The 27,048-nt window shown below is 41.8% G+C and overlaps 1 protein-coding gene across 1 annotated transcript in view; it reads right to left on the minus strand.

Annotated features, from left to right (window-relative positions):
• The window catches only part of PER2 (period circadian regulator 2), a 1,339,110-nt gene that overhangs the window by 859,194 nt on the left and 452,868 nt on the right, over nt 1–27,048 (minus strand). The window contains exon 11 of the mRNA XM_044070032.1: nt 21,897–21,975. Within this exon, the coding sequence (XP_043925967.1) occupies nt 21,897–21,975 (79 nt within the window). The remainder of the gene's footprint in view (nt 1–21,896; nt 21,976–27,048) is intronic.

A 27,048-nucleotide genomic window follows, 5' to 3' on the forward strand; every position in this document is an offset into this window, starting at 1 on the left:
TTTCAGGTTTGCTAAAGTTCACTGGCTCTCTTTTCTGATTTTCTGTTATTACACTGGGAGAGCTGAAATTAAGCTGTTAAAAAGTGACCAGTCAGAATTAAGTGCTTAGGAGCAGAGGAATCAACTAAAATAAGAAGTTATGTACCTACCATAACGTTCCATTTTAGTTGTCTTCTTCTCGCCTTCTTTCTTGCTGGATGGGTTCGGAGCCGATCCTCGGCTCCGACTCGGCCAATACTAAAGCTCGAGAGCTAATTCCACCGTCTCAAGGCTCCCCTATATCCCACAATGCTAGGCGGTAACTACTCAGATCTCGTTTGATAGCTACACCAAGCAATTCTAGTCTCCATAGCATGGAGAAGGGTAACCCACCTCTATACAAACCAGAGTGTAAGGTATCCCAGACCTAACAAAAGGGGAAATAGAGGTGGTAGAACGTGTGGGAATGAAACTCTTTCAGAGGAAGATCACAAAATGAATTCCTATCGGTCTGTCCAGGCTTGGGGGAAGGAGGGTGGGATGCAAGAAAGAAGGCGAGAAGAAGACAACTAACATGGAACGTTATGGTAGGTACATAACTTCTTAATGTTAAGTTGTCTATCTCGGCTTCATTCTTGCTGGATGGGACCTCGTCCCTAGCACCTTATCCCGGGTGGCCTATCGGAACAGACTCTTGAGAACAGTGGAATCAAAGTTGGCACGGTTTCTGGAGACCATGTCCAATTTGTAATGTGAAATGAAGGTATGAGGAGAAGCCCAAGTTGCTGCTGCACAAATGGAATCTATTGGCAGCCTGTCCTGAAAAGCTACGGATGTAGCTAATGCCCTAGTTGAATGAGCTCTAGGTCTTGAAGGTAGTTTTTGTTGTCTGATCTCATAGATGAAGGTAATTGTAGAGGTGAGCCATCTAGAAAGGGAAACTTTAGTAACTGGAAGGCCCAATTTCCCTTCCGTATATGATAGAAAAAGCTGATCAGATTTCCTGAATTGTTTAGTCCTGTCTAAATAATATCCAAGTTGGCGGTGAACATCCAGAAAATGTAGCTTTTGTTCTGACCTGTTGGAATAGTTAGGGAAAAAGACGGGGAGATCAATCGTTTGGTTTAGGTTTGTTTGAGAGGAAACCTTAGGTAAAAAGGATGGATTAGTACGAAGGAATACCCTATCTTTGTGAAACACTAAGTAAGGAGGGCGACTGCACAGAGCATGGAGTTCAGATACCCTTCTCGCTGAAGTTATGGCTACTAGAAAAAGTGTCTTCCATGAAAGCAACTTCAGAGAACATGAAGCCGCTGGTTCGAAAGGGGGAAGGATTAAGGATGCCAGAACCAAGTTCAAGTCCCATTGAGGCGGGGGATCCTTGATTGGAGGTTTGAGAAGAAAAATGCCCCTTAAAAAGGCTTTGCAGAGCTTGTGAGCCATGATGCTGGACTCCGAGACACCTACATGATAATTAGATATAGCAGCCAACTGAACTCTAATGGTAGATGAAGAAGAGCCTAAATGAAAGAGTTCTGCTAGAAAGTCTAGAATAGACTGGATAGGTGCAGTGAAGGGATCTATATTTTTTGATGTTGCCCAAAAGGAGAAGCATTTCTATTTGCTATTGTAAATCTTCAGGGTAGAAGATTTATGACAGGCTATCAAGATATCTCGGACCGAGCGAGATATTAAGGGAAGCCTGGCTAAGGTTGGAATCGGAGAAACCATGCTGTGAAGTTGAGAGAATGAAGAGATTGGTGCAGCTGGCCCGATTGGTGGGTCAACAGATCTGGCACTGGGTCCAGATGCCAAGGCTGCTCCAAAAGGTAACGATGAAGGAACGGAAACCATATCTGTTGAGGCCAGTAAGGGGCAATGAGGATCATTGTCACTCTCAAGGAGATTGCTTTCTGAATTAGTTGAGTTATCAGTGGAAAAGGGGGAAAGGCATACAGAAGTCCCCGGGGCCAATCGTGGACTAGAGCGTCTCTGGTGGGATGGCCTGGTAACGGGAAGAGAGTTTAGAAGTCGTGACACTTGCTGTTTTGGGGAGTAGCAAAAAGATCACAGCAAGGCTGGCCCCATCGTTGGAACACTTCTTCCATAGAGAGAATGAAGGGAATGCCCTAGCTAAGCATACTCTGCAAAATGACACTACACATGTATTTAGATTCATGGCCATAGGACGGTTACTAGAGACAGAAAGATTAGGCAATATTAGGAATAAAACAGAGAGAACAGAAGCTAGGTGGATAATAAAGCTAGCAGCAGATAAGGGGCATGGCCTTAATGATAAGTTATCTTTGAAACCATTTTTAATAGATAGACCATTTGTGCATTAAATTAGTTAGTAAGTTTTTTATGTGTTTTTATGTGTGTTGTTATATGTATTTTTATAAGTATTTTTATAGGTATTTTATATATATATATTTATATTTATATGCATCTTTTAATACATACAAAATAGTTTTATCAGTTAGTTATGATTTATGTAGATATTTAATGTAAGTTTATATATACGTATACCTGTATATAGATATGTATATATATTTCTTTCTCTATACCTTTAAAAGTGAAGGAGTTGAATTGATGTGGAACACATGTGATATTGATGAAGTGTGCTACTGGTGCTTTCTGAGTATTTAAATGTGATGAGTTTCTTGTATTATGTTAAAGTCTGATGAAGCGTTCTTTGTAACGTGAAAGCGCTTACTTTGTATGAAATAAAAGGATATTTTTCTACTTTCATCCACCTGGTTTGCTTCGATAGTTGTGGCGTATCTACCTCTTCTATTTTTGGACACTTCTTCCAGTACTGATTTCTTCAGAGACCACTCGTGGGGCATGAGAATTGCCCTGCTCAACTTGTCTGCAATCACGTTGGACTTCCCGGGAATGTGCGTTGCTACCAGAAAACGCTGAGAAGAGATCACCCATTGCCAAAGTCTGAGTACCTCTCGACATAAGGGGTATGATCTGGTTCCGCCTTGTTTGTTGATGTACCACACTACGGACATGTTGTCCGTCTGAATTGCAATAGTCCCTGTGGGAAGAGAGTCGTGAAGGGCTTGCAACGCTAAAAGCACTGCTCTCATCTCTAAGACATTTATGTGCAAGTGGCACTCGAAAGGTTGCCACGTGCCCTGGACTGTCCTGCCCTGATAATGCCCCCCCCTCACCCGATCAGGGAGGCGTCTGTTGTCAACGTGGCGACTGGGGGGGGGTGAGTGAAGGGTCTTCCTTGGAGAACCTGAGGTGATGTGATCCACCAAGACAGTTGATTCTTGCAGGATTGAGTTATCAATATGGTGTGGGACATCGGGAGCTGTTGGAAGGACCATTGAGTAAACAGCATCCATTGGAGGATCCTCATGTGGAAGCGAGCTAAGGGGAGAAGCCGGATAGCTGCTGCCATGAGTCCTAATACCTTCAAAACTAGTCTGGCTTTGACTTTGTTGCATTGTAAGAGAAGGTAAACTTGTTTGCGGATGTCTGACACTCTCTGCTCTGTAAGTCTGGCTGAAAGATTGAGTGTGTCTAATGTGGCGCCTATAAAGGTAATAGATTGACAAGGCAACAAGGCAGATTTTTCGAAATTTATTGAAATGCCTAGAGCTTGGCAAGTTTGGATAGTGAAGTCTCTGGATAGAAGTAGTTGATGTCTGGTGGTGGCAGTAAGGAGCCAGTCATCTAAATATGGAAACACCTGGAATCCTTGACGTCTCAAGTGAGCCGCGACCACTGCCATGCATTTGGTAAACACTCAGGGGGCTGTAGTGAGACCAAAGGACAGGGCTTTGAACTGGTAGTGACTGGCTCCCAGCCTGAAGTAGAGAAATCTCCTGGAGCGTCTGTTCATCTTGATATGGTAGTACGCGTCCTGAAGATCTATCGAGCACATCTAATTGTCCTGACCCAAGAAGGGTAGAATGGACTGTAGCGTGACCATCCGGAATTTTGTTTTTTTGACATACTTGTTTAAGTTGCTGAGATCCAGTATGGGTCTCCAGTCCCCTGTTTTTTTTTGGTACCAAAAAGAATTTGGAGTAGATTCCGGATCCTTGTTGGTCTGCTGGGACTGATTGGATAGCTCTTTTTGATAGCAGCTTTGAAATTTCTAGTGCTGCTTGTTCCCTTAGACTGGGTGGAACGTCTGGAAGGGATCCTTTGGGTTGGGATGGAATGTGAATAAAGGGAATTTTGTAACCCTCGGATATGATCGACTGTACCCATTTGTCTTGTGTAAGGGAAAGCCAGGCTTTTGGGTACAGGGATAATCTTCCCCCGACTGCCTCCGAAGGTGGACAGCCGGGCAGCTCCTCAGGGATGCTGAAAGGGTTTATCAGAGAAAGTTTCTCTGCTACCCTGGTTTTGCGGACCTCCTCTGCCTCTAGGGCGGCGTCTATTGTTATTCCCCCCTCTGCCTCTAGAGGGGAATCGATCTTGTGCGTCAAACGAGACTCCCTGGGTTTGTTTACGGAACTACATTTTTCCTCCCCTCTGACCTTTGGGATAAGGCCTAGAAGGGGTAGAAAAACGGACTCCCACGGCAGAGAGAGTCTTACCTTCCACCTCGCACCTAGTCAATGTATCCTTCACCTGAGAACCAAACAAGGATGATCCATCAAAGGGGGAATTGGTGAAGGACGCCTTGATAGGGTCCGCAAAGTTGCACAGCCGCATCCAGGTGTGACGTCGTAAGGCAACGCCTGTGCCTGCGGCTCTACTCGCCTCATCCGCAGCATATGAGATAAGCCGCATGGAGGAGTTAACGATGGAGTTTAGGGTTGCCAACTGGGAGTTCATCCTTTCTTGGAACCCCTCAGCTGTTGAATCCTTTACCTCTTCACTCATATCCTTGAGTAAATCTCTCTGGAAAAGAGTGAAGTGACATAAGTAGTTCAGCGACCGCATTGAAAAGGTCGCTGATGAGAACATCCGCTTACCGTACCTGTCCATGGTCCTAGTTTCCTTATTAGGAGGATGGACAGGTACCGAAGGATCGGCTAACTCCTTCTTAGTGGCTGCGGCCACCACCATGGCATCGACGGGGACACCTTTTGATAAAAAATCTTTATCTCTAGGGGCAGTAATAAACTTAGACAGTCTCCTCGGGGTGGGTTCCACTGAATCAGGAGCTGTCCAGGCCTTCCTTGCCACCACTTCCATAAGGGGGTCAATGGGAGGGGACACCCAGGAGGTAGAAGGGCGAGAGCCGAACACCTCAAGGTACACTGACTCATCCACTGAAGGGTTAAGGGCTTGCCAGTTCCCCCTCTGTTTCAGGATCTCAAGGATGTCAGCAAAGGAGACATCTTCAGAGGGGGATCGAGGGGAACCTTCAGATTCCTCTAAGTCAGTGTCAGAGGTGATAGACTCAGTGGAGTCAATGTGCTTCCTCTTGCACTGCCTCTTCCTAGGGGGTTCTCCTACTGGGTCAGGAGAGGCCTCGGAAGAGGAGGAAATTCCCACTGGGGAAACTTGAGGAGTTGGCTCTCTGAGGTCTGAAGCAAGGGGGTGGGTAGAAATCACCGCAGGCACTGATGATGGAGGGGCTGACGGAGCCGACTGTGGTGCAGACATTGGTTCTAGCACGCTCCGCATGACCTCGAAGGCACCCCTATCGGGCAAGGCCGGAGGTCCCCGCTCCGAAGAGACCAGGACCCCCCGGCACCGACAGGGATGGCTCCGAGGCCGATGTCGGAGCCGAACTCACCAGCGCCGAAGCACCGAGAGGGAGATCGGGGTCGGACAAGGGTCCGATGCCACTCGCCCCTTCGGAGCTGACGAGGGAAGCTCGGCGCCGAGATCCCTCCAAAGAGGAGATCGGAGCAGACGACGGAGCCGAAAGGGAAGGTATCGGATCTGATGCGCCGACAGTCATGGCTCCGATGAGCCCCGGCTCCGAGCTCAAAGGAGTCGGAGGAGGAATACATTGAGGGACAGAAATAGCCACTGACTGATGAGTCGGGCTATGAAGCATTTGGGCCAGTGCCTCGGACTTGAGAAGTCTACTCACTACCCTTTGCAAATCGTGGTCAGATAGCCTGGAAGACAGTGAGGAATGCGATCTATGGCTCCGCTCCGAAAGAAGAGGGGATCCTGGTGTCGAGCGAACGGAGCCGATGGAGGGAGACCTAGATCTCTTTCTCAAAGGTTGCTCTGATAAGAGTATCGGAGCCAACTGAGTCTTATCAGCCTCGGCTCCGGCCAGAGCCGAGGTAATAGTATGAGGCTTGGAAACATCGGCTCCAGCCGGAGCCGATGTCGAAGCAGTTTTGATGCTTCCAGAGGACGGCTCTGAAGCCGGAGCTGACTGTCTGGAAGTCTTAGAAGGCTTCCCCGACACAGACTGGGTCGGGGGGCCTTCAAGCTTTAATAAGCCACGCAAAATCAATTTATTTTTGCATTCCTGCAGGACTCCAGGGCTGAAACCATGGCATGAGTTCTGCAGGTGCAAAGGTCCCAGGCAATACACACAAGAAGTGTGACCGTCTGTCAGAGACATTTTCTGACAGCACGAGTCACACTTCTTGAAGCCTGAGACCTTGGAGTCCTTAGACATAGTAAAGGCCTAAGTAATAAAAACACTCACATACACACACACACACACACACACACACACACACGCCTTTAAAAAAATATATTAAATTCCAGTCACACTGAAGGACTAGGAGAAGGAGGGGAAGGGGTCTAAGGCCTAAAGTTAAAGGGGAATAAAATATGGGCAAAACAGGTGAATCGATTCAAGGAAAAAGATAATTAAAACTAAAGGTTATACTTAAGTAATAGGGGTCTAAAGATTTTGAAAATAGAATAATTTTTCACTAACCTGCCAGAGCCGGTAGAAAAGCACCTTGTCAGCTAAGCGGCAAACGAGATCGGAGTAGTTACCGCCTAGCATTGTGGGATATAGGAGAGCCTCGAGCCGGTGGAATTAGCTCTCGAGCTTTAGTATTGGCCGAGTCGGAGCCGAGGATCGGCTCCGAACCCATCCAGCAAGAATGAAGGCGAGATAGACAACTTAACATCTATAGCTACTGGATCAGATTTTGGAAAAGTATGTAAAATTTGAAAGACAGAGAAACTTTTATACAGACTATCTGCCTTTTAGGGCAGCTGGCCATCAGGAAAATTGCAGGCAGTAACACATACATCCTCTAAAGGAGACAGAACAGGAGGAATGGGTGTAGGTTGTGGAAAATCCTTATTTAACAACTTATTTTCTGATGGACTGAGAAACCTCTGTGCTCTATCACTAAAACAGTTGCACATTCTAGCTACTTTACAAGGATCAACAGTCTACATTAAACCCTTAGCCAGACCCAGTAAACTACTCTTATTCAAAGAAAATTGAGGAGGATTAAACACATGCGTTGTTTTCTGTTTCTTTTTGATAGGAAAATGGAGCCCATCATGTTACTAATGTCAGCAGCAGGTTTCTCAGGGAAGGGCATGGCATTAAGTCACAACAGGGAAGCCATCCCTGTCAGACAAGAGTGGCTCTCCCTTTCCTACTGAGGATACTCCAACAGTTGTAGAGGACATGGTTAACCCCAGTCCATAGTGACTGTAGGTGCTACACCAGAGGGATCCAGGGTTAAAAATGAGTGATCTGAGGTACAACAAATGACCATAGCAGAGTCACCCAACTGCACCTGAAGAAAACTGCTAGCCTGCTGTGGTTGCAAAGGCCGTTTGCTCAATTTTTTCTTTTTGTGGCTAGAAGGACCAACTGGACTGGTAGTCTGTTACATTTTCAAGCTCAAAATGGTACTTCTTTCATGGCGAAGGCAAGCAGTAATTGCCAGTGAATACTACCAGTCTACAACAATTATTTTTTGACTGAAAAACACAGTAAAAAGCACTTTAAAACTCTAATTCAGTCTCACAAAAGTAAAATAAACAATTTCTTCAAAAAAATGTTTTCACTTACTTAACACCACTTTTAAAGCGACAGAAAAAAAGTAATTTGTTGAAAAGTACATTACAGTCCTGAGAAGACCCTTAAAACACAACACTTCTAGCTTTAAAATAACTTTCCTAAACAGGAATGTAATAAAACATCAATAAAATTAAGAAAATGGAAGTTTCCCCCCAAAGGGAACTTATCTGCCAGCAAAGAAAAGCACAAGCCGACTGTTGATCCTCTACAGCCTCACAAGAGTGTACTCTTTGGCAGCAGTAAAGCTTTGATGGGTTTCACACCCAAACTTGTCTTTTAGTCAGCTCAGCTTGAACTGCCTGACAGTTAGGGTACGTGGAAGGTGTCCTGAAGCTTTGGAAGCTGGCTGGCTGTTATATCCTTGGCTAGGTATAACCCATATAGCTAAGGCTATGTTGTAGCAGTGATCAATATGATGGACATCTTAAAATGTACTTTTTGCTATTTTTACTTGACTACAGTTAAAAATATTGTAACCATTACAACTAGTTACTACTCTGTCATAGGTTATTACAATGGGGTGGGAATTTGTTGAGTGGGGAACTTTAATATGTCCTTCCTCTTACTCCCCCTTTGCATCTCTTCTGTGAGGGTCCTCGACCCCTTCTCTGATGTCCAGTGCTGCTCTGTACTGACGGGTCAGTGTATACCCCTTGTTCTCGGTGTGCTGTTCTCTAGAACCTGTGTAAAGGGAGAAATTATAGATGTTAATCATAGAAGAGGAGGTTTTTATTAAGGTTTTTTTAAACTATCTTTTGATTTAGTGCTTCTTATAGATATTTAAAAAATATATATTTTTTATTTTTAGTTGTATACGGTACATGCTATACATAAGAATAGGTACGATTATTTAATCGTTGTGTGAACTCTCAAGACAGATAATCATAATAATTACTCAGAGTTTCATACTTGAGCTGATTTAATATACAGTAAATTTTTTATGTCGTTTGATTTGTTTTTTAAGCTTATAAGTGGAGGGGGAGATATTTTTATGTTAGTTCTGGAGAAGTCTCTTGAATGTTCAATAGAGACAAAAGTGCTCAACTACCAAAACAATAATATGGAGTAAAGCACTGGGGGTGATTGGATTTTTTATGGTTGAGTTCCCTGAAGTTGTTCAGTTTGCTGACGCTGGTTTCCTGTGCTATGATATATATACATACAAACACAGGGCTGATTAATGGTTCTAGTACGAGATTGCTATAATAGTGGGGATGAGAAATATGCCCTCCCCACTACTGTATGATGTCAGAGATGGTAAGTAGCAGGGGAGGTGGGGGACATAGTGTGACTTACCCCTTTGCAGAAAACAAAGTTCTGTGATCTACTGTTCCATGTTTATGTCTTGGCAGCATGCATATTTCACTGTGAAAATTCTGAGAAGATTTTTTTAATGACAATTAATGCTGCGTTATTTGACAGCATTGTCTTACATATACCTACATCTACAAATGCATTCATATATGTAAATATATGTGGGAGTCTTAACTATGCCGAATTGTTATTCAGTTGACCATTTTTTTTTTTGGTCAGTCAAATATAATATGCGTGACATTGCTACAATACCCTGGCTGGGGAATATGCCCTTTCCTTGGTATTACGAAATCTTGAACCTGTCATACTTAACTAGTGGGGGTATGTGGAGACAGGGTGCAGTGGGGCATCCCCCTGCAAAAACACTTTTTATGTGCATGCTTTAAGACTGCATCTCAGAATGTGTGCTGTGTGTGGTCAATATACATACGGGTCTACTTCTAAATTTTGAAATTTTAAAAGTTCAAATTTCTTATGGTTGAGACCATAAGACTGAAGTTTTGAAACTTTGAAATATAAATAATAAAAAGTAAAAATAAACAAAAAAAAACTTCTGCTGACTAAATATACCAACTCTGAGATCGCACTACAGTGAGGAAAACGGTAAATATACCGTTCCACACTGTAAGGTGATCTCATTTAAATGGTTTGAAGTTTCAAAACTTCGATCTTATGGTTTGACCATAAGCAATTAAACTTTTTGGATGACATTTTCTATGTCGACTTTTTGCCATCTCAATGTTTATCCATTTTATATTATAAAATTCAGAACCACAAACCGCTTATGGTAGAGACCATAAGAGCGACATTTCAAAAGTTCGAAAGTTAAATAAAAAAAATAAAAACAAAAATTTTTTTTTTTACGTTTTTGCAGGGGGGCAACCCTTCCTGCACCCCCCACACCCCCTGCTAATTAAATATACCAACTCCAAGACTGCACTACAGTGAGGAAATGGTAAACATACCATTCCACGCTGTATGGCAATCTCCATTTAAATGGTTCAAACTTTCAAAACGTTGATCTTATGGTCTTGTACAAAAGCAATTAGACATTCTGAAAGTTGAAAATTTAGAAGTAGACCCATATATATATATATATATATATATATATATATATATATACACACACACACACACACGTATATATATATATATATATATATATATATATATATATATATATATATACACACACACACACACACACACACACACACACACACACACACACACACACACACACACACACACACACACCCATCTTAATTGAGGATATCCTACACTGGATATCTTCTACCTTCTTCCAAGAAACCATCATGGGAGACTTCTAGATTGGTCAACATGTTCATCTGAAAATCCCCCAAACTTCATAAATCTACAAGGCTTCTCACAATTAATAAAAACTCCAACTCGCATAGACAAAAAGATCTAACAGACACTCAATTCTTGACTGGATCTTAACCAACGAACCTGTACTTGCTAGTCTGGCAGGATGTCTCCCCGATAGTTTAAGTGACCATCTACCAACTTACCTCCTCCGGGAAACTTCACATCCCCCTAAAACAACTACCTTTAAACAGATATGTAACAAAAAAACATTTCTCCACTCAAAACTTCATACATGCCCTAAAACATTGAGACTGGTTCCTGCTGATATCCCTACCACATGATAATGCAGTGTCATATTTTAATGATACTTTCCTGTCCATACTCAATAGTCAAGCCCCATTAAGAACCACAAGAACTAAAGCAAACTACACCCCCTGGCTAAGAAAATACACTGGACTACTCCTTAAAACTAGAGACAAAGCCTGGGCAAAATACCACTCTGATAAAAACCCAACAACTCTAACTACCGCCAACTCAGAAACAACAAAAAAAAAAAAAAAGTAAAAAGTGATTAAAAAAATCCTGCTATATAACAGCACAACAGAAGTACCACAACAACCCTCAAAAATGTAGGCATGTATTAATCAATTACTACAGCCAGGTCAATCTGTCACTCCAACTCCCTCTATAGCTAATACATAAGAAAGCATAGCAACCCAATTTAATAACTATTTTACTAGCTCCATCCTAAAACTTACCAAAACAAATCCTACTACTACACTAAAAATCCCCCCATAATCCCATAATTTAACCAGCAGCTTTGCATTCAAAACAGTATCACCAAGCTCAATAAAAAGAATGCTTAGCAAACTAAACCATACCACCCCTGCTGCTGACAACCTACCTGCTGACTACCTAAATATATCAGCAGAAGCCATAGCCTATCTAATATCAATACTAATCAATCGCTCCATAACTGAATACCATGTTACCCACTATCTGGAAAACCTCCTACATTATACCACTACACAAATGGGGAACCAACACCAACCTTGCTAATTACAGACCTATCGCAATTCTCTCACCCCTATCCAAGGTCTTAGAAAAATATATTCATTCACAACTAATGAATTACCTTATCTCCAACAATCTCCTAACCCACACACAACATGGTTTTTGACCTAGTCATAGCACCACCACAGCACTACTAAGTTTTACAGACACCATTAACCACTTTAGAAACAGTGGTCAACTAGTCGCCTCAATATTCCTAGACATGTCTAAAGCATTTGATACAGTCTCACACCAAAAGCTCTTACAAGAACTCCTATCACTTAAACTAAGTCACTCTGCTCATCAGTGGTTCCAGGAGCATCCATCAGCAGTAACATTTTACAAGCAGTAAAATGGCACAATGAATACTCTCCTACATTACCAGTTACACTAGGTGTACCACAAGGTTCAATACTAGGTCCGTTGATATTTAACATTTTTACAAATAAACTCCATTCCGCAACAGACTCAGAAAAAATACAATATGCAGATGATAGCACGCTTATTTGTGCAGCAGCCTCCCTCCCTGACCTTCACAAAAAGTCCCAGCTCTCTTTCACTGCTATCGAATCATGGCTTGCCAGCTCACAGTTAATACTCAACCCCAACAAAATAAAACTAATACTATTCATAAGCAACAAACCCACAAACCAGCATAAACCTTTCCATATCTACTCCTCAAATAACACCAAGATTGAGCCATTATCGCACACCAAACTACTAGGTATCACAATTGACAATAACCTCAGATTTGATAAACATGTGGCAACCGTCATTAAAAATGTTCATATCAAGCTCAGCTCCCTAAATAGAGCAAAACCCTATCTTACAGATTTCTCAAGGCAATCTATCGCTTGCCTCCACCATTTTAAGCAACCTGAAAAAAATCGAGCTAACCACACTTGAGGCATGTAATAATAAAACTGCCCAATTTGCTAACAAGTCCCCTTATAGACAGCACCCCTGTATTGCACTACAGAACCTGAATTGGCTAGAACTACTCAACCACCTTATATTCACCCAACTCACAACTGCCCATAAGATAATATATCAACCTGAAAAATTTCCAGCTCTTCAAAACCTACTTACAATCCAATCAAACACCACACATCTCAGATCTTCTGATAAGCTCCTCCTACAAGTAACTAGATCTAATAACTTCCTCGGGAACTCTCTTTTCTCCGATAGTATCTCTAGAATATGGAACATGACCCCTCAGGCAATACTATCCACTGCAAACCCCCATAAATTTACAAAATCATGGCTCTGCTCCTGTCTTAATCCCAGCTGAATAATACTATGTCGTAGTTCTAATTACTACCAATCTAAACTTGCACTTAATCACTCTCCTACTAAGTCACCTTCATGTATTTCACATATCTTCTTTTTTTCAAAAGCCTTTGTATTTTACCTATTACCTTCTTTTATTTTTCAAAAACATGTTTACTTTGTTTTCATTATAAATATATGCAAATGTACATATAACAAATACAATAAAACAACAAAACTATTTACAATATTTACATTCATCCATGATAAACAATCATTTTATCCATGAGAAGTTATCAGTATTTGTTCAAAAGGTTTTCTAAATTTTCCCATGCTATTTTTTATGAGTAATGTTATGAGTTCTATAACAAATGGTTTGCAGTTTTTTTTAACAAACAACTTTTGCTAAATTAATAAAATCCTTAAACATCAAATCTTGTTTACTTTTCCAGTTCAAAGTAATAACTTTCTGGCAATTGCAAGAATTGACCAGAGTAACTGAATCTGAGATTTAGGTATTACATTAGGTAGAGGAACAGTGAATAGGATTAGTGAGCTAGAAATATGACAGTTATAAGACCATAAAGCATTTACAAAATATCTGAAGTCTTTTCAGTACTGAACATTTCTACAGTCAATGAACATGTGAACCCAGTTGGCCTCTAGTAATTCATCACATTTCCAACATTTACTTTCACTGTTTTTGAGTATAAGATTTATTTTATGTGGAGTATTGAAACTCCTATTCATAAATGTTCATGTATACAATCTCCAGTATAATGAAGAAGGGGTACCATACGTAAAATTCAATAACAATTTTTTTGAATCATTAGATATTTGTTCTCCATTAGTCTTTACATAGTAATTCCAAGAATCTGAGTCAAACTTTAGAGTGTCTTCTCTTAGTATCTTACAGATAGGTGAGATAATTTTTGATCATCGGTCTTTTCAAGACACCTAATAAAAAGCTGAATCAAACTAGGTATAGATTCAGTCTCTAGGTTGATTGATGCTCTCATTTTTTTCTATAAACTGCTGTAATGAGTGCATAAACAACCAACTGTCTTTAGTATTATCAAAACTACATGAGAGTTTAGTGGTTTCAATAAACTGATGCCAGAATATCAAGTGATCTTCCTTTACATTTTGCATTGCATTGATGTTGAAAAAATCTATGCAATCATGGGTGTATGCTATAGGGAATATAAGAAATAGAAATCATTTAATGTTGTAATTACAATCAATTATATTTTTAAAGTTATTAAATATTTGATTAATGCCATACGAAAAAGATCAAACTTATTAAATAAACAAAATTAACGTAAAAGCCAATGAACTCTACTTATTCCATATTGTTCCTTAAATTGACTTTCTATATTTCTGACATCAGTTATACGAATCTCATGTATTGATTTCCAGCCAGATATATAGGTAGGTGTGATCCAATGTAATATTACATTAATTACAACTGATTTGGAATAAATTTCTAAGCTAGGGAATGCTATCCCATTACTTTTCCTTAAGTAAATGGAATCAAATTTTTTAAATAAGTTTTTTTGGGGGTAGTATCAATTACTGTATATAAAATAAGAAGTTATGTTCTTACCATAACATTCCATGTGAATTGTTCATCTCGCCTTTATTCTTACACATGGGTTCGGAGCCAAAAGTAATAAGCTGAATGCTAACAATGTCTAGAGAAGACTGAACAAGAATTCAGTTGAACCCGTTCTCCCAGACCGCAGGACGGGGGATGGAGGGGGGAAATGTAAGAACAAAGGCGAGATGAACAATTCACATGGAACGTTATGGTAAGAACATAACTTCTTAATGTGAAATTGTTCAATCTCGCCGTTTGTTCTTACACACGGGTAGCGTCCCTAGCTCCTTTTTCCTGGGTGGCTCAAGGGAGAACATTCCTGAGTACAGTGGAACCAAACATCGCCCTGTCCCTGGAGTTTTTGTCTAGTTTATAGTGGGAGATAAAAGTATGTGGTTTTGCCCAAGTTGCTGCTGCACAATTGGTATCTAAAGGCAAACGAGCGGTATGGGGTAAAGAGGTAGCAATCGCCCTTGTAGAATGAGCTATGGGTTTGAAAGGGAGTTGTTGTTTCGATTCAGCATATACAAAATTTATGCAGTCTGAGAGCCATTTGGATAAGGTAACCTTCGTTACCGCCTGTCCTTTCCTTTGGTCAGCATATGAGACAAATAGCTGGTCTGACTTTCTGTATTCTTTTGTCCTAAGTAAAATCTCAGCTGCCTGTGGATGTCCAATTTGTGCAGCGTATATTCTAACTTATTGGAGTGGTTTTTGAAGAAGGTAGGTAGTTCAATAGATTGATGTTTTGAATGGAACAAACCTTCGGAAGGAAGGACGGATTGGTGCGCAGGGTTACTCTGTCTGGGTGAAAAATCATGTACGGGGGTCGGATAGATAGAGCCTGCAACTCTGAAACTCTCCTGGTGGAAGTGATGGCAACCTTTTCCACGAAAGAAATTTTAACGGGGTTTTGGCGGCTGGTTCGAATGGGGGCAACATGAGTTGTGACAGCATGAGATTAAGATTCCAAGGGGCTACTGGATTACGAAAGGGGGGATGGTGGTGAAAGGTACCTTTCATAAAAGCTTTGCAAAGCCTGTGGGACATAAGAGAACTGTCTCCCCGACCAACATGAAAATTGGATATAGCCACCAGTTGTACCCTTATTGTGGAGGTTGATGCACCTTCTTGAAAAAGTGTGGTAAGGAAATCTAGTATCTTGTGTACTGGAGCCCCGAATGGATCTATACCTTGTTTGGAGGCCCAGTACGCAAAACGGTTCCATTTGCTGTTGTACAATTTCCTTGTAGATGGTTTGTGAGAAGATACAATAATGTGTTGTACTGCAGGGGATAGTAACTCTGACCTGGCTAAGAAGGGAAGCGGAGCAGCCAAGCTGTCAGTTTGAGGAACTTGAGGAAGGTGTGAGGAACTCCCGACGAATGTGTCAACAGGTCTGGCTCCGGGTCCAGAATCCATGGTTCCTCCACTTGATGAGATTGAAGGAGGGGAAACCAGATTTGTCGAGGCCAGAATGGGGCTATCAGTATTATGGTCCTCTCCAGACGTTTGGCTTTCTGCAAGAATCTGGGAATTAGTGGAACAGGAGGAAAGGCGTAAAGGAGACCCGGGGGCCAATCGTGTATTAGTGCGTCCCTGGGGACACCACCCAGAGGGGGTAACATGGCAAAGTAGCTTTTGCATTTGGCATTCAATGGGGATGCAAACAGGTCGCAGCAAGGCTGGCCCCATCTGCGGAAAATCTCTTCCGCCACTTGAGATTTGAGGGACCACTTGTGAGGGAACAGGATGGCTCTGCTCAGCCTGTCTGCGATTACGTTGGATGTCCCCGGGATGTGCGTTGCTATCAGAAAGCGTCCGGTGGATTTCGCCCATTGCCAAATTCTGAGGGCCTCTCTGCATAACGGGTAAGACCTGGTTCCCCCTTGCTTGTTTATGTACCAGACTACTGACATGTTGTCTGTCTGAACTGTCACTGCTCCCTGAGGTAAGGACTTGTGAAAGTGTTGCAACGCTAGAAACACTGCCCTCAGCTCTAGGACATTGATGTGCAGGTTGTACTCCAAGTTGGACCATTGACCTTGGACTGTTTGTCCCTGAAAAAATCCCCCCACCCTATCAGGGAAGCGTCTGTGGTTAGAGTTGCTACCGGACTGGGTAACACAAACGGTCGTCCTAGTGTTAGATCTTGACTGTGTATCCACCACAGGAGATCCTTTTTGAAAGAGTTCTTGATCAATATCTCGTGAGATAGTGGAAGATGTCGGTAAGACCATTGAGCGAATAGCATCCACTGAAGAATCCTCATATGCATCCTGCCTAAGGGGACTACGATAAGGGAGGCTGCCATCAAGCCTAGTACTCTTAATATTTGTCGCGCAGGAACTCTCTTGCTTTGGAGAAGGACCGAAATTTGATGTCTGAGGTCTGACACTCTTGGTGGGGGAAGAGCAACTCGAGCCAGGGAAGTGTCTAGCTGTGCTCCTATAAATAAGATACGCTGTGACGGCGATAAGACAGACTTTCCAAAATTCACTGTTATGCCTAGGGAGGAGCAGAGGTTGATGGTGTAATCCCTGGCTTGCAGAAGACGATACTCGGTGGTGGTGGATAGGAGCCAGTCATCTAGATAAGGAAACACCCGGAATCCCCTTCATCTCAGGTGAGACGCTACTACTGCCATGCATTTGGTGAACACCCTGGGGGCTGAGGTGAGACCAAAGGGCAGAGCGCGAAACTGAAAATGACTGGCTCCCAGCCGGAAGTGCAGATGATCTCTGGACGCCCTGGCCATCTTGATATGGTAGTACGCGTCTTTAAGATCTATAGAGCACATCCAGTCGTCCTCCTGCAGAAAAGGAAGGATTGACTGTAGCGTGACCATCTGGAACTTTTCCTTTTTCACGAAGGCATTTAGTTTGCTGAGGTCCAAAATTGGCCTCCAGTCCCCTGTTTTCTTTGGAACTAAAAAGAACCTTGAGTAAGTTCCGGATCCTATTTGGTCTGCCGGGACTGGTTGGATGGCTCTGTTTTCGAGCAACCTTCTTATCTCCATAGTTGCCTGGTCTCGCAGACTGGGTGGAACGTCTGGGAGATTTTTGGGGTTGGGTGGCATTCTAATGAATGGAATGTTGTAGCCTCTGGTAACTATGCTTTTTACCCAGGAATCTGATGTAAGATTTAGCCAGGCCTCTGGGTATAGTGCCAAGCGACCCCCGACTGCTACCAGAGTAGGACAGTCGGGCCTGCACTCAGGAGTGCTGGAAGGGCTTCCCAGAGAAGGTATCTCTGTCGCCCTGATTTTGCGGACCCCCTCTGCCGGCTGGGCGGCGTCTTCCATTTCTTCCCCCTCCTCTGCCTCTGGAGGGGGCCTCACTTTGGGTGGGCTGAAAGGATCCCTGAGTCTTTCGGAACCACATTTTTCCGCCTCGTTGCCCTTTGGGGTAGGGTCTAGATGAGGCGGAAAAACGGACCCCTACGGCAGACAGGGTCTTCCATTCTTGCTCACACCTCGTGAGAGTCTCCTTTACTTTGGGCCCAAACAAGGAGGCACCATCAAAGGGGACGTTGGCAAACGAAGACTTGAAGGCTTCCGCAAAGGAGCATAAGCGCAACCAGGATTGACTCCTTAGGGCGATCGCTGAAGCTGCCGCTCTACTCGACCCTTCGGCTGCGTACGAAATCAGCCTCATGGACGAGTTCACTATAGAATTTAGGGTGTTAAGTTGCGCTGTCACTTTCTCGGCGACAGCAGCATCTGTGTTTCCCTGGAGTGTATCTCCCAGTTTCTTAATGAGATTTCTCTGTAAACACGTGAAATGCATAAGGTAGTTGAGCGATCGGATGGAAAAAGTCGCAGAACTAAATACACGCTTCCCATACCTGTCCATCGTCCTGGAATCCTTATTAGGGGGATGAACAGAGGAAGATGATTCAGACATCTCCTTCTTAGTGGCCACCGCCACCACCACAGTCCACGGGAACTCCTTTTGTAAGGTAAGATTTGTCTTGGGGGGACCGTCATGTATTTGTTTGGCTTGTGGGGGACTGGTTCCACTGTATCGGGCGTTTCCCAAGCCCTCCAGGCTATTAGATCCATGAGTTCGTCAAATGGCGGGGTCACCCAGGAGGTAGAAGGTTGAGCCCCAAATGCCTTCAGCAAGACCGATTCATCGACAGAAGGGGTAAGGGTATGCCAGTCTCCCCTCTGTTTCAGGATTTCCAAAATGTCCGCAAACGAGACATCTTCAGAGGGGGACCGTGGGGACCCTTCTGCTTCATCCAAATCGGTATCAGATGTGAGAGATTCCTGGGGGGAATCAATGTGCCTCCTCTTGCACAATCGTTTCCTCGGAACATCCTCAGCGGGGGCTTCTGGGGATGCATCCGAGGAACCGGGTTCGCCCTGTGGGGCTGTCTGAGTCATTGGGTCTCGACGCTTGGTAGGGACCGAAGGCACAGAAGCAGAACGCGGGCCTTTCAGGGAAGGAGAAGAAGAGACTGATGATGTATGTGTCTGATCAGACAAGACCTTCCTCATGATGGTGAAGGCACCGGTGCCCCGATCCAAGGATCCGACCCGATCCGAAGATGGTGGTCGTTTCTCTGGAATCGGAACCATGGGCTCTGACACAGAGGACGGATCCGAACTGATCTGAGCCGAGGCACCGAGGGGAAGAGTCAGAACCGACATCTCGGTTCAACTGTCCCCCCCGGAACCCAGGAAACATCTTCGGCTCTGAGACTCTCTGGCTGGTTCCGAAGGAGTCGAGGTCAACGGGGCCGATAGCGCTACTGGAGGCTTCGGCACCAAAGGCTCTACGATCATCGGTTCTTCGATTCCTAGCTCCGATGACTCGACGGGTCTTGGAGGAGGAAGTGTCGAAGGGACAGGAATAGTCTCGAGTTTCGAAACCAGCTGGGACGAAACCTCGATTAATTTGGACAGAGCCGAGTTCTCCATTAGCTTCTGTACCACTCTGTCCACATCGGGGTCGGAAAGCGGCCTCGAAGAACGGGTCGAAGGGGCCGAAGCCGTCACCGAGCAAAGGATAGAAGGCGGTGGTACCTCTGACACCAGCTCCAAGACCCGAGTCTCGATTAGAGACAAGCGCTCGACGCCTGGCACTGAGGTCATAGGAGCCGGCGTCCGAATCTGGAAAGAGGTGCTTGGAGCCGATGACTTGGGCTCCGACACTCTTGAAGACTTCGACCCCTTCGAAGACTTTGACACTTGTTCAGCCTTATACAGGGCCTCTTGAAATTCGGGTTTAAGCAACCCTCTGTCAACCAACTTCCTGCGTCTTTCCAGCATGACCCTCCCACTAAAGGAATGACAAATGGAACAGTCTTCCTGCAAGTGGAGAGGGCCAAGACAGTAGACGCAGGATGAGTGGTTATCAGTAATGGACATCTTCTGTCCGCACTGACATCTCTTAAAGCCTGACTTGGCTTTCTCTGACATTTTGAATATATATAGTATATGTCCAAAAACACAGCACACTTAGAAAAAACACACTATATAAATATGTGTGTAAAATTTAAATGTCTATAATAATAATAATAATAATAATAAACCAACAGTTTAACTCTAACCTACTATATTATAGAAATATTCAAAACACAGCACACTATAATACATATATATAAGAAGAAAAAAAGAGTTAAGGCAAAAATTTACAAAGGACTATGTAAAATACTGTCAATCCTGACAGAAAAAAACCGCAGGCCTTAACTAGTAAAAATTAAACTATCTATTCTAACTAAAATACACTCTCAAATAACACTTCTACACTAAATTACTTATCAAAAAACTATTTTAAACACTAAGAACTAACTATAAACTGACTAAATGAAAAAATATAGAAAAAATATACTGGCCCGAGCCTCTCATATGCGATCTGCTGCTAGTGGCAAACTAGATCTGAGGGTTAGCACCTGAGGATCATGGGATATTACTGTGCCTCGAGCTTTCTCGAAGATGCGGTGCTGGTGATGCGGCCGACTCAGAGCCGAGGATCGGCTCTGAACCCGTGTGCAAGAACAAACGGCGAGATTGAACAATTTCACATCAAAATTTTAGGTAAAATTATCATTTTAATTAAAGAGAGCCTCTTCTCCATTGTGAAGAACATTTTATTCCATCTTTTGATTAGTTCTAGAATGGTGGTTATCAAATTACTGTAGTTTAGTTTAACAGACTCTTTCCATGTACTCTCTATACTGACACCCAAATATCCTAATACATCATTCTCCCAATTAAACAGGCTCCTATTACCTTCTAATACTTCCTTTGACTAAAATAACACTAACACTCTTAAATATTACTTAACCCTTTCAGCTACACTTGACAAATCCTCTTTATTAATGCTAGACAACAAAATTGTACTACGTACAGTCTTCTTTATATGTAAAGTCTATGTGTGTATCCTCCTAATTTTGCAGCTATTTTTTACTGATGTACTATGTGTACTTCAAATGTCTAAATCTGTATATTTTTTACTTATGTTAATACCAGTATAACTTAGATGTATGTACATTTTCATCTTAGTATATTTCAACTTTAAGTCGCACTGTATCTTGGGGCTTTTCCCCCTGGGCCTCTGCTGAAAAAGGGCTAACCACCCAGTCGGACTGTCCTGGTCAACAACTGCAAAAATAAAAATAAATATATGTATATATATATATATATATATATATATATATATATATATATATATATATATATATAGACACACACACTCAGTATTCGTCTCTTGTAAGCAAATTAAGGAATTCCACTTGTGGCATGCATTTTCAACCATCATTCTTTAACTTTAATGCACAAAGAACATATACCACAAATATTTTCCTTTCAAAGAACACACAAAGGCTGCATTTATATATTAAAACATGTCTTTATTGAAATAAACTTGTCAAAACAATATACAAGTTTGATAACATTTTGAGATGCTTTCAAATAACTTTCAAACTTAAATGGCACAACAAATAGTTCACAACAGTTAAATAACGCTGTTTTCTTTAGTCTACTTCATACCGAATGCCTAGACCTTCCTTGTCTGCTGCTTGCCGGCCTTGCTTCAGGTTATCTGCCTTCAGGTCCCCTGACATCTCTGATATTAGGCTCTTTCTTATATCTTAGGTTCCCAACTGTATAACTCTTTTGGTAAGGGTCCCACTTTATAGCTCCTATGAACCAAGTCCTCAATCTGCATCACTATGAAAATCCTCAGAGATGAACATCTTTATTGCTTTAAGTTTCCACTTTGTTTTTACAGGAAAATTAGGGTTACTTTAGGTCCACCTACACGCCCATCTCATTAGATAGATCTTCCAACTCCACTATTCCACAATGCACACATGAACATACAAATTACAAATGTCACATTACAGGCATGTCTTTTCACATTACAGTCATCACAAACTTAAAATCGAGCTTACCTTTCATCTACATTTTGAAATACACAGTTTGGTGAGTGAGTAGTGGTAAAAATTCTTTTATCTGGAGGAATTCTAGGTGCTGCAAATAGAACAGAAAGTAATAAGCAATAAATATAGCAGATATAACACTGTACACCAGCTTTCCAGAGTTTTGTTTTTAACACTGGCTACTTCACTTTTTAATACTAGCTGATCACAGCATCCTGCTATCTAACTTGACTTCTCTAATTACCCAATTTATTTTACTTTATAACAGCTTGCTTTAACTGGCACAGAAGGTATCTGGCTACTTCATCAGTAAAGGAAGCTTATTCAGCTCAGTCTAGATGAATGAAAGCAGCTTTACTTGTACAAAAATATAACTTGCTCCCATGTTTGGTGACGTCAAAGTTTGTTATACTACAAAGAAGAGGACCAAGAGTTTGCTCATATGGGTTGGAAGGTATCCCCACTCTACTACACTAAAAATGGACTAATAAAATTCCATTGGTTAGCTAGTCTTGACATAAAAGGCTTTGATCAAATAGTAAGAGGTCCATGCCAGCCAACTGCACCGAAATATACAAAAAAAGAAAAAAAAACTGAAACGGCAATATGTTTGGGTTATTTAGTGTACCCAGAATAAAACTTGGGCCCTATTACACAAATGTATCCTGAAATGCCATATTCACAATAGTCTAATACTTCATTCTTTAGGATCTACACCTCAACACATGCATATTTAAGCAGTCTACACTTTCTGCACACTACTCCCATTACTACTAAATTTGTTACACAAATCCCTGGTGACTATATTAGGACACACCATCCTTGTTCGTGCAGGCGTGGTTGGTGATGATGTGAATGACATTCTGACAGGGCTGTCAGTTAACCATGGTATTTGTTTTTAAATGTTACTTATTCTGTGAGCACTAAAAGTTTTAAAAAGGTTTAAATAAAATATTTGAAACTTTAATATTGAGCACAGAAAATACAGAAAAAGCATTGCCTAGACATGGGAAGGCCTTACTGTCTCTAATTATGGTGGTTGCCAAAAAAGCAATTACTAGAAAATGGAAATCAAAATCTAAACCAATTACATTAGAAGTAGTGACTATAGTAACAGAGATAAAACAACTGGAATTCAGATCTTTAGAAAAGGGTAGGAACAAACTACATAGGAAAAATGGGAACTATGGGAACAATACATACATGAGAGGAATGAGGTTTAAAAGAAGGAAGGACTTAAATGAGCTATGTAATGTTTGACTGAAAATGATTGGGTATATTATAAGTGATGTATAACGTTTACAACTGGGAGTGTGTCAGTATGGTTTGTGATGCAAAATACTTGCAACTAGGATTGTATCAGTGTGGTTTGTTTTAATTTTTATACATGTATGATTGCTTATGTCATAAGTGATGGTTTAATGAACATGTTTCTTGTTTAAAAAAGGGGCAGGAACAGAATAATTTATGTAATGTTGCTTAGGTTATATGATATATAGCAATATATGTAAACTATAATGTTTGTTAATGTTAATTTGTTAATACAGTTTGATTACTTTTGTATAAATGTAAATTTGCCAATGTCAAAAGTGATACTTCAATAAATGTATGTTTAAAAAAAGGATGTGATAAGCATTTTTTAAATCTAGTGTTCCCACCAAACTTAAGAGGAAGAAGGCTTAACATGTTGTAAAGTGACAGCATTTTGAACATGGGCACTATCACAAATTAGTTTAAGAAAGAAAATTCTAGAACTGGTCTCCAAGCATTTTCTTTCTTTGGCACTAAGCACATCCTTGAATAAGAAGGAAAAACAATGCTCTAACAATCCCTGAGAAAACATAAGATAAAGGACAGAGGGGAAATAGAGGAATCCAGTCTGGTGGATGATGAATTATCCCCTGGTCATCTCACTGTCACCTATATATAACCTTGACAAATGATATTCAGAACCCATTTGTCTGAAACCATCTGTTGCCCAAGAGAAAAGTGGAAATTCAAACTTTCTGGAAGGAAAAGTGTGTTTGGGTAGGTGAGGGAGTCCTTAACGTCATTCTAACTTGTTGGACTGTCCTTGGTTTTGGGTGTTCCTGTATTCATTTTGGAACTACCTTGACATTTCTTAAAAGTCTGTTTACCAGCATTTTGCCGAGACTGTTTATTTTATTGTCAAAATTGTAGGAGGGTTTAGAGAATCCCTTAGAAAATTTTGAAAAGGAAGGCTGAAAAATCTTGAGATTCCCTGCATCAGCTTTCCCCTCTTATCACACGTTTAGACAATATCGGCAGCAGAGAGATGAAAAACTAAATCTCTGTGCAAAGGAGAAATTAAAATCTCATTTTTCACATCATCTGTGAAGTTCTGAGAATGCAGCCAGGCAAACCTCCTCAAAACAGTACCAGTGGCCATAGCACTGAAAGAAGCATCAATTAAGTCATACACACAATTTAAAGAATGAGTTGTGACCTGTAAAACAGAATAAACTAAACCATTTAAAGCAGATTTTTCCTCACAAGAAGAAACCGCAAGTAAAATATTCCTCATACATTCACAAATAGAATAAACTTTAACATAGGAGTCTGACAATTCAAAATTCAGAAAATCAAAGTTGCAGAAGCATATAGTTTTCCCCATCCTTTTCAGAAAGTGTATGACTGGAATTAACTAAATGTTTGGCAGTAGTAGGATTAACTAAAGCTATAGCTGTTGGGTCAGGTTTGGGAAGAATGCATAAAATCTTAAAATCTATCTGCCTTTTTAGGGGCAGCAAGCTGACTGTCAGGAAAATTGCAGGCAGTGACACACACGTCTGCTAAAGCTGACAGAACCGGAGGAATGGATGAAGATTCTTTAAATTCCATCTTTTTGTATTTTTTAAGGCATCGAGAAACCTCAGTTTTCTCCTACTGAAAACCCTGGCACATTCAGAAAACAGTCTCAATGAAAGAAAAGGCACAGGGAGAATCAGATACTAATCTTTCTTCTGAGTCTGCATCAGAAATCTGAGCAAAAACATTGCATTTTCCATCTTCCTGTCCAGATCCAGAATATTGAATCTCTTCAGGAAAAGAGATATCCCTCTTTCTTTTACCCAAAACCACCTCATAAGAAGGATCAACAACTTGAACAAAACCCTGAACCAGATGCAGTAAATTACTCCTAAGGAAATCTGAGGAGGATTAGATACATGGTTATGTTTCTGTTTCATTTTGACAAGAAAAATGGGACAAACAGTGTTATTAATGAAAGCAGTAGCTTCCTCAGGAATTGACCAAGTCACTCTGACTTAACAGGGAAGCTTTCCTTGTTCCCTCTCCCAGGACCAATAAGACTGGCTTTCCCTTGTCCAATGAGGGGACCCCAACAACCACAGAGAATGTGACTAACCCCTGTTCCATAGTGGCTGTTGGTGCTACACCACAGGGAGTCAGGGTAGAAAACGAGTGGTCTGAGTAAAGGCTATGGCGACAGCAGTCATCTACCTGCTGCTGCTGAGGCAAATTACTGCTCTGCTGTGGTGGCAAAGGTGGTTTGCTTAACTTTTTCTTTCTGTGGCTGGAAGAAGGACCATGGGACTGGTAGTTTGTTTCATGGTCAAGCCGAAAATGGTGCCATTTTCCCTGGGAAAACAAGCAAAATAAGCCATCAAAAATTATGTAACTTTTTCCCAAAAAACACGGTAAAAAAAGCACCCTAATATCCTATGCCATGCCAAAAAGTAAATAAACACAATTTATCTACAGAAAAGTGGTTTTATACTACTTTTTACTATTTTTAAACTGGCAGGAAAAAAGTGCACTCCTAGATAAAAAAAAAAAAAAAAAAAAAAGAAAAAAAAACTTTCCTAAATAGGAAAGAATATTAAAACAATACTTTTTTTTTTTTTTTTTTTAACGTGGAAGGTTTTTCTGTGGAGTGAACTTATCTGAGCAGCAAAGAAACAGCACAAGCCAACCATCAATCCTTGAAAGCCCACAGAGGAGCACTCTTCAGTATCAGGAAGGCTCTGAAGGGCTTAGCGCTCAAAACTGTGTTTTTAGGCAGCTCAGCCCGAGCTGCCCAATAGTTTGAGCACATGGAAGGTGCCCTGAAACTTTGGAAGCTGCCCAGTTGTTATATTCTTGCAGGATATAGCCCATATAAGCTACGGCTACTACAGCAGTGATCAATACAATGAACACCAGCACTTTACAATATGAATCTTATCACCCTTTCCTAAAGGACCATAAAAGGGTGGTTCTAATGAGCTTAAGCCTAGAGTGCCAGGCTACAGGGAATGTCACACAGCAGGAATGCAGCCGCCTACAAATAGTTATTCTATAAGCCATGCAATTTCTAGTTCTAGCAACACAGAGTAGGTTAATATATAGCGTAGAAGGCAATTACTAAATGTTATTTCTGTTTCTCTCCTCCCCTACCACGTCATACTCAATCTTATATGATCCCTCATGCTACCTACAGGGAACACTGACTGAAAGACTACAGGGAAATGGGCTGTAAAGTGTGAGAGAGTGAGAGAGTGAGAGAGAGAGAGAGAGAGAGAGAGTGAGAGTGAGAGTGAGAGAGAGTGAGAGAGAGAGAGAGAGAGAGAGAGAGAGAGAGAGAGAGAGAGAGAGAGAGAGAGAGAGAGAGAGAGAGAGAGAGAGAGAGAGAGAGAGAGAGAGAGTGTGTGTGTGTGTGTGTGTGTGTGTGTGTGTGTGTGTGTGTGTGTGTGTGTGTGTGTATCACATATTCTGTCTCATTGAAAACGGAGATGAGATGAAACTAATGTCAGTGCCATTAGCTGATCTTGAAAGTTTTTTCCCCACCACATGGGATTTAGTGAGAAAGTTGGTTAGTCCCAAAAATATGGGTGGAGCCACCATCTTTGTTGACATGGAGGGATAAAGTCCTATGATCCAGGAGACCTGTGTTATACTAATGGCTTGGGTGTCTGCTGTAGCCGATAGGGGATGGGAAGGAGTACTGCCTGCTTGTCTATCCCACGGGGAAAGGGGGTGCAGCACATGTGCAGGAGCTCATAAGGTGCACTGGTTCCCCAGAGAAGACCAGTAAAATGTGCAAAATATGCTTCCTCAAGGAGGCCAGGTCATCTAAAGGATATGTCACTTGCAGTAACAAGCGGCAGTCCTGTGAATACTCATTACAATGTTCAGTGCTCTT

The sequence above is a fragment of the Protopterus annectens genome, chromosome 4.part1, assembly GCF_019279795.1.
Source record: "Protopterus annectens isolate FY-2018-M chromosome 4.part1, PAN1.0, whole genome shotgun sequence".
NCBI lineage: Eukaryota > Metazoa > Chordata > Ceratodontiformes > Protopteridae > Protopterus > Protopterus annectens.